Genomic DNA, 8,592 nt, shown 5'->3' with positions numbered 1-8,592 from the left:
CAGTGATTCCCAAAGTGTGCGCCGCGGCTCCCCGGGGCGCCGAGATGCCGTCATAAGGGCGCCGCGAAATATTCAATTAAACAATTCGGCAATTTTCTTGGAATTTCCAATTCTCGAATTTTTGCGCCAACAATCGTGTATGCTGACAAAATTCCAAGAATTTAGCAACTTTCGAGTCTTTCATTGTTTTCTTTCCCCACCCATTCTTTAGTGGTTTAGTCACTAAAGCTTGGGTGTGGAGCTAGCCGCTAATTGTGGGTAGCGCAGTAGCAAGTTGGATTTCTGTTCATTCGTTGTCACCATCTTAGTGTTCGCATTAGTTTTTGTTTGTTGGACTAACGACTAACTTAATAGTGTGGTGGTTAAGTTAATTTTCAAAAGTTATTTTTCTGATCACCCTAAAAATGGACAAATTCTTATTAAACTCGAATAATAAAGATAGTGCTGAATCTAGAGAGGATGTTCCAGAAACAAGTGGCAAGGGTTTCGAGAGGCGAAAACGTCGTAAATATGACGACAGTTATTTGGATTTTGGCTTTACATCAATAAACGAAAATGATAAGGAGAGACCACAGTGTGTGTTGTGTATGAAAGTTTTGGCACCAGAATGTATGCTTCCAAGTAAGTTAAAACGACATTTAGAAACCAACCATTCTAACTTTGTTGGTAGACCTCGCGACTTTTTTACCAAAAAGTTAATTGAATTAAAACAACAAAAAGGCAGCATGTTTAAACATATGTCAATACCAAATAATGCTTTGCTAGCATCATACAAAGTTGCATATAGAGTTGCTAAGTGTAAAAAGAACCATACCATCGCAGAGCAACTCATTCTACCGGCTGCTGTAGATTTAGTGAACATTATGATTGGCGAGTCGGCGGGAAAACTGCTTTCAAAAGTCCCTTTGTCTAACAATACCATTAGTCGCAGAATTCAGCACATGGGAGAGGATCTCAATATACAATTAATTGAAAAATTAAAAGGAAGTGAATTTGGATTGCAACTCGATGAGGCCACAGATAATAATAAGGACGCACACTTGATTTGTTACGTACGGTTCTTAGATGGTAATTCAATCGTTGAGGACCTTCTCTTTTGTAAAAGTATTACTGGAAGTACAAAGGCTCAGGATTTGTTCGAGATCCTGAATATATTTATGGTTGAAAATAATTTAGAATGGACAAAGTGCGTTGGTGTTTGTACTGACGGTGGTCGTTCAATGTCCGGCTCTTATGGAGGATTGCAGGCGCTTATTCGAAACAAAGCTCCAGATTCAGTTTGGACCCATTGCATCATTCACAGAGAAGCACTTGCATCAAAGTATATGAGTCCTCCACTAAATATAGTTTTAGAACGTGTAGTAAATATAGTAAACTATATAAAAATTCGGCCACTGAAAGCAAGATTTTTTAAAAAAATGTGTGAAGATATGGGAGCCGAATACACATCTTTGTTGTACTACTGCCACTCACGATGGCTCTCTCGCGGGGGTGTATTGTCTCGTACGTTCCAATTACGGCAAGAAATATACGCTTTCCTTGAAGAAGAAAAACATGAGTATGCCAAACACTTTGTGGAAACAGACTTTTTGATTAAACTCGCATACCTATGTGATATTTTTGAAAAGTTAAATTCGTTGAATCTCTCCTTACAAGGACGCAATATGCACATTTTAAAGCAAACAGAAAAGATTTCAGCTTTCAGAAAAAAATTACAGCTATGGAAAATAAAAATTAATAAAGAGTGTATCAGTGATTGTTTTCCCTTGTTGCACCAGTTTGTAACCTCCAATGAAATTAATTTGTCTTGCAATATAAAATCCATTTTTGTTGATCACCTATCAGAGCTTATAAAAAAGTTCGAAAAATACTTTGAAGCAGATATTGATAAATTTACATGGATTCAAGACCCATTTAGAGCCAAGACTCCATCTGAATTTACTTCTTTAGAAGAAGAATCTCTTATTGACTTGTCTTGCGATAATACTTTAAAGTTAAAATTTGGTAGCATGGAACTTTCTGATTTTTGGATATCAGTAAAAGAGGAATATCCACTGCTTAGTGGTAAAGCTCTACGAATATTAATTCCGTTTGCAACATCCTATTTGTGCGAAGCTGGGTTTTCGGCAGTCGCAGTAATAAAAAGTAAATATCGCTCGAAAATTAACGTTGAACAAGAAATGAGGGTCGCCATATCCAATTTTATTCCGAGATTTGAGAAGTTGTGTAGTGAACATCAAGCCCATCCATCCCATTAATAATTTTAATAATGTTAATCAACAATGAACGTTCAATAAATTGTTTGTGAATTTAAAATTCGTGTTTAATTTATTTTTCAACTAACCTAACCACATGGTGGTTGTCCAGTCTCAATATAGATATTACCGAAACAGTTGAAATTAGATATTTTATATTATCCCAAGGAAAATAGTAAGTATCTGTTTTTAATTTTTCGCTGTTAAATGGATAATCGCTTTTGAAAAGGAAAGTTTTCCAATTTTTCAAGAAAGTCAAAAATTTAGAAAAAAATTGATGTATTAAGGGCACTACAAAAAAATCCGATTATTTAGGAAACCGCAAAACCGAAAAAATTGGGAACCTCTGGTATAGCCTGTTTTGAAATAGTTTTTGTAACAGTTTTTATAGTTTTATTAAGTAGATCGGGTTTTAAAGAAATTGATATAAAAAATACTACTTGCGAATATTCTTTACATTTAGATAGAAACATTTATTTACATAAATGTGCAAATGCAAGAAGAGTTGTATATAATATTCGAAAATTTACGACTGAAGGACTACCTCATAAATATATCGGTGTGCAATTATTAAAAAAGGAATTTGACTTACTTTGTACGAAATGCGTTTAAAACACCTCGTCGAGTTGTATTGTCGTCGGTCCATCGCAATCTGGAAAAACTTCTTTAGTTTGAAAAATGCTGCATGAAAATATCTATGAAAAACCTTTGAAAAGAATTTTATGGTGTTACTCGATGTTTCAACCTTGGTTTGTCGAAGAGAAAAATATTCATTTTAAATGTGGTATCCCCTGAAAATATTGAAAATGTAGATTTAATAATTATAGACGATTTAATGCATTCTTTAACCGAAAAAATTGCTGAATTATTTACCGTTCAATCTCATCATAAAAATATAAGTGTTATATTGATAATGCAAAATTTATTTCCTCGTAATAAAGTAATGAAGGATATAAGTTTAAATACTCATTATTTAATATTATTTAAGAATAATAGAGATGAAAGTCATATCAACTGTCTTGCTCGACAACGTTTATAGGTAGGATGTCCTACTTTAAAGATGCATATTTAACCGCAACATCTAAACCGTACGGATATTTATTAATTGATTTCCACCCGTCTACAGATAAAGAATTGTGTTTAAGCGATTCCTGTTTTCCCGACAATCAAGGTGTATATTGGGTTTATATTCCACAAAAATAAAGAATATCAAGAAACATTATCATTTGTTAAATGTGCTTGCAAAGACAACACCTGCTCAGAGAAAAGCGTTGTTAAAGGAAGCTTCTGCTGATCAAATAAAAGTTATATGTGAAATTTGTGAAAACACTCTTCAAGGTCGTTTACCGGTTAAAGTCAATAAGTTAAAAAAATATAAAGCATGTATAAGAAAACTCACAAATAAAAAAATCGGTCTCCAAGCAAAAAAGAAGATTTTAGTAAACCAATCTGGTGGATTTTTAGATGCAATTTTAACTCCAATAATATCATTAGCTAAAAGAATTTTTGGATTATAAAAAAATGGCTCAACGAATGGCATTAGTACCTCCCGAATTAGTACCTAAATATCAATTACAAAAACCGGAAATACGATTACACGATAATATCCAAGATTTATTAAAAGAAAGTACTTTATCAGATGATTTGAAAGTTAAATTATTAAGTCAACTAATTTCGAGATTTAAACAAACTATTCACGCACCAAAAAACCGATTCGAGTGTCGTTAATATCTCAACAGGTCAAAGAATCTCAACCATCGTTGGAACCAACAAAACCGTCGACTATCGAAGATCAGATATCAGTTTCTGTCCCGCTACCATATCAAAAATATGTTCTGCATATCATTCAATTACTAAAGCAATATCAATACGATTGGAACGAAAAAGGAGAATTTCTGGTAAATAATGAACCAGTAATTAATTCTCACATAGCAGATTTGATGTCGCATTTAAATGCGAATCGAAAATCTACTATCGTACCCGTCGGATTTAATAAATTTTATCAAGCGATTATTAAATCTAATATTCCCAGAGAATGGATAGGAAATAAGGCACTATCGAGTCGATTAAAAATAGACGAATCGCCCATACTTCGTTTTCGAACACCTTCGATTCCACCAACTCCGATACGATCAATTAGTAGTGGAAGAAAAAAAAGCGTTTAGTCTACGAAAATTTCTAAACGGATTGCAACGTCAAAAAAAAGCATATTTCATGGAAACATTATTAAGCTCTATATATTATACTCCTATCCCATCCTGCATCGTTCGGCGGCGTAACAAATCTAGTAAAAGCGACAAAAATTTCTACAAAAACCGTCGAACAATGGCTATCAACCTAAGATACATATACGTTGCATAAGCCTATACGAATAAATTATATGCGTCGTAAAACTAGAGCGTTATGCAAAAGAAAACTATTTCAATCCGGTCTTATGGACGTTCGTCAATTTTCGAAAAGACAATAATGGAATAAAGTATTTATTAACAACTATCGATGTGTTTTCTAAATATGCTTATGTAATTCCAGTTAAAGACAAAAAGCCTGAAACGATAAAAAAAGCGTTTCAGAAAATATTTAGACAAGAAATACCTAGGTTTCTCATTACCGATAAAGGAAAGGAATTCATGAATTCTGTTATTAAGGATTTGTTTAAAAATCATCAAATAAATCATTATTATACTCATTCCGAAATGAAAGCGTCGATTGTAGAACGATTTAATAAAACTCTAAAAACTAAAATTTATCGTCTTATTACTTATAGAAATTCTAATAAATATATTGATAAATTAAATGATTTGGTAAAAGCGTATAATCATAGCATGCATCGAAGTATAGGAATGTCTCCAGCCAAGGTGGAGCCAAAACATCATTTACAAATTTTTAATCGACTTTATGATAAAACGAAAGCTAAAATAAAATATAAATATAAAGTCGATGATAAAGTCAAAGTTTCTAAAAAACGAAAAACTTTTACTAGAGGTTATTTACCAGGCTAAAGTAAGGAAATTTTCATTATAAAAGAACAACATCCTACAATTCCTCCCACATATGTGTTGAAAGATTATAACAACCAGACGATTAAAGGTCGATTTTATACTGAAGAACTGCAAAAAGTAAAAAAAAATAGATAATTTTTATGTGACTTTAATAAGCACAGCAAGTATGGATTTTTTTCCAAACAATACTCAATCCTCCTTTACATCGAAAATTAATCCACTGATAAATTTATCAGGATCTTGGGAAGTGACATTATTCCAGATAATAATACCTCGACATTGTTCAACAAGTACAACAAGTAATATATTTGAGAATATTACGAATGATTTGAAAGCTTTAGGAAAGGATCGTTTTATTAAATTTTCTTTTAACCAAGACGACAGCACGGTGAAGATTCAACTGGCTATTGATTGTGAATTACTTATAACTCCAAAAGATGGACGTACATTTCTTTCGATGCTAAATTTAAATAATCAAAAACTTTTCATGTTAAAGGGACAAGAACAATAATTTCAATATACTCCATCTTTAGAAGATTTTAGTGGAAAATTTATTACTTTAATCGAGAAAAATAGATATATAGAAAAAATAAGAAGCGAAAATGTTGAAAATACGATACAAATACTGAGTGAATTATACGGAACAAAAGAATTTCTTAAATCATTTCAAATAATGAGCTTTAAATCACTTCCAGATAAAAAATTATTATTAAAAGTTCCACGGGAAACTTCCGTAAAATTTAATAGACAATTAAAAGATATACTAGGATTCGATCGTTCAGAATATCCTGAAGGAGAATTTATAGGGACCTATCCTCTAGAATTAAATGCAGGAATAACAGAAATATTTGTATATTCTAATATAATAGAATCTCATCACGTAGGCGATACTACTGCCCCTTGTTGTTTCGAGTAATTCCAGTCATGGGAGAAAACGATCAACAAATTGATAAAATTTATAATACTCAAATATTTTTCCTGGTTCGAACAAATCACATCGAGACTATTTCTATAGACATATGATCGGCGACTGGTGAAATCATAATTTTTACTTCTGGAAAATCGCTTTTGGTATTATGTTTTCAACAAGTATAAAAATTCATTTTCACAAAAGAATCATTTATTTAATAAAATGAAGCTTAAACCGGAGGACTGTATCGCTAATTGTTGTTCACAAACAGGGGGGATTATTAATCCCGATCCTTTATTTCAACAGAGATTTTTACAGTCAGATCCTATATATCAACAACTCCATTTTTTTCCAATCAGGAAGAGGTCAATATTTTAAAAGTCGACCGATCCAAAGAGGATATGGGTTTTTTGGAGACATGTTTAGACAAGCAATACCAATCTTAAAAGATGCTGGAAAATATATTGGAAAGAAAGCTTTAAATGTAGCAAAAGAAATTGGAACGGATTTACTCAGTGGGAAACCGTTAAAAGATGCTGCACTATCGCAGATTAAATCAATGGGAAAAGAAATAAAAGATGACGTCAATTAAAAAGTTCAATGTGGATCAGGTAAAAAACGAAAACATCGAAGAAAACATGTAAAACGAAAGAATATTAAGAGGAGGAAAGAAGTCGATATTTTCTCGTAATGGATAAATTTTCATGTCTTGTCTGAAATCCGAATTGGATTTTTTTAAAACTATTCCCACACAGTTAGCCGTAGAGAATACCATACCTAGTATTTTTTACTCTATTGCCACTATCACCGATCAAAAATCTCCTATAGAATTTCTAATACCTGGTTCGGGTGAAAGCTTAATAGATTTGAGCAGCATTTCGATTAATGCTCAGTTATCTTTTACTAAACAAAATGGAACATCTACGTTGGATACAGATCTTGTTACTCCGGTAAATAATTTATTGCATAGTATGTTTTCACAGTGTGCCGTATGGTTTAATGAAAAACAAGTATCGTCGCATGTAAACTATGCATATAAAGCAATAATTGAAGCTCTGTTATTTTCTTCTGAAAAAGCGCAAAAAACTTTTTTAACAAGTTCTTTTTTTCTACAAAGATACTGCTGGATTTTTAAACAAAACCGATCCGATTAAAGATGCTAAGAATGAAGGATTAATCACTAAGTTTAAGAAAAGTAGTAAAAGCCAAGTATTGGATCTAAATGGACGATTTCATTTCGATTTTATTAATCAACCTAAATTATTGATAAATGGAATTGATGTTAGAATCAAATTGGAACGATCAAAAGATGCTTTTGCTCTAATTGCATCCGGCAATAATTATCAGATTCGATTAAAGAATATTACACTAAAAGTAAACAAAGTAGAAGTTAGTCCTAGCATTTTAATTGGAATGGAAAAAGCCTTAGAAAATTATGTAATTAAAATGCCTTATCAACGAGTTGATATTAAAGTATTTACTTTAAATAAAAGTATTTTAAGTTCAAATATTGCAAATGCAATAACTGGTCGAATCCCAAAAAGAATTATAATTAAATTAGTTCGTAATGATGCGTTTAATGGACAGCTCTATTTAAATCCTTTCAATTTTGAAAATTTCGATTTAAATTATATATCTGTTATAAAGGATTCAATTTTAATTCCTTCTACGCCATATACTCCTGATTTCGATGAAAAAAGTTATGCTCGAAGTTATGCAACATTATTCAAAGAGATGGGTGAAATTCCCTATGGAAAATATGCTAATATATTATATTCTGACTATGCCTAAGGATATATGTTTCACGTGTTTGACTTAACCCCTGATAAGGCGGTGTCAGAAAACCACACAAGTGTTTTAACACAGGGGAACATTAGTATTGATTTAAAATTTAAAAGATCTTTACCCGAAACAGTTAACGTCATGTGCTTTTTAGAATATCGTCATACAATAGAAATCGATCGAGCTCGGAATATTTATGTCGACTTCTAAGAAAATGGATACAATTACTTTATGGAAACTAGCATTAGAAGATCCGGAAATTAGCAAGACATTTGGAGGAGTTTATCCATCGGATTTATTGCCTCAAATAATCGGAAAGAAGCGACGATTTATAGTTAACACTGAGAACAGTCGAAAGCCGGGACAACATTGGATCGTAATATATTTTAAGAATTTTACCTGTTATTATTTTGATTCCTATGGACTACCTCTGAGCATCTCCACAATTATAAGATTTATTTGTCGAAATTGTGATCGAATATATTGGAATCGCTGGGCTTTACAGGGATCGTATAGTCCTGTCTGTGGACACTTTTGTCTATTTTTTCTCTATAAAATATCAAGAAATCAAGAGGTAAGAGAATTGCATCCTTTCACAAAATTGTTCAACCACGTTTACGTTAGATCTTTTGTAATGAATAATTTC

The 8,592-nt window shown here is 32.1% G+C and overlaps 2 protein-coding genes across 2 annotated transcripts; both read left to right on the top strand.

The window, feature by feature from the left end:
* Positions 1-404: 404 nt before the first annotated feature.
* On the top strand, positions 405-2,258 carry LOC136978201 (zinc finger BED domain-containing protein 5-like). Its single transcript, XM_067273856.1, has one exon. The coding sequence runs from the start codon at positions 405-407 to the stop codon at positions 2,256-2,258; it is 1,854 nt and encodes a 617-aa protein (XP_067129957.1).
* A 4,324-nt stretch (positions 2,259-6,582) lies between these two features.
* LOC136978191 (uncharacterized protein F54H12.2-like) lies at positions 6,583-7,955 on the top strand. The gene is made up of 3 exons (XM_067273843.1): positions 6,583-6,747; positions 6,920-7,133; positions 7,282-7,955. The coding sequence occupies exons 1-3, from the start codon at positions 6,583-6,585 to the stop codon at positions 7,953-7,955; spliced, it is 1,053 nt and encodes a 350-aa protein (XP_067129944.1).
* The last annotated feature ends 637 nt before the right edge of the window (positions 7,956-8,592 follow it).

This window comes from Centruroides vittatus, unplaced genomic scaffold, assembly GCF_030686945.1.
Source record: "Centruroides vittatus isolate TY-2023 unplaced genomic scaffold, ASM3068694v2 contig_1130, whole genome shotgun sequence".
In the NCBI taxonomy this organism is placed as follows: domain Eukaryota; kingdom Metazoa; phylum Arthropoda; class Arachnida; order Scorpiones; family Buthidae; genus Centruroides; species Centruroides vittatus.
This window is presented reverse-complemented; position numbering and strand designations above follow the sequence as displayed.

Excerpts from the sequence above, each read along its gene's own strand:
- LOC136978201 (XM_067273856.1), top strand. The coding sequence starts at position 405 with ATGGACAAATTCTTATTAAACTCGAATAATAAAGATAGTGCTGAATCT.
- LOC136978191 (XM_067273843.1), top strand. The coding sequence starts at position 6,583 with ATGTTTAGACAAGCAATACCAATCTTAAAAGATGCTGGAAAATATATT. Across the intron at positions 6,748-6,919 it reads GAAAAGAAATAAAAGATGAC|TTAGCCGTAGAGAATACCAT; the intron begins GTCAATTAAAAA and ends ATTCCCACACAG. Across the intron at positions 7,134-7,281 it reads GGTAAATAATTTATTGCATA|ATACTGCTGGATTTTTAAAC; the intron begins GTATGTTTTCAC and ends TTTTCTACAAAG.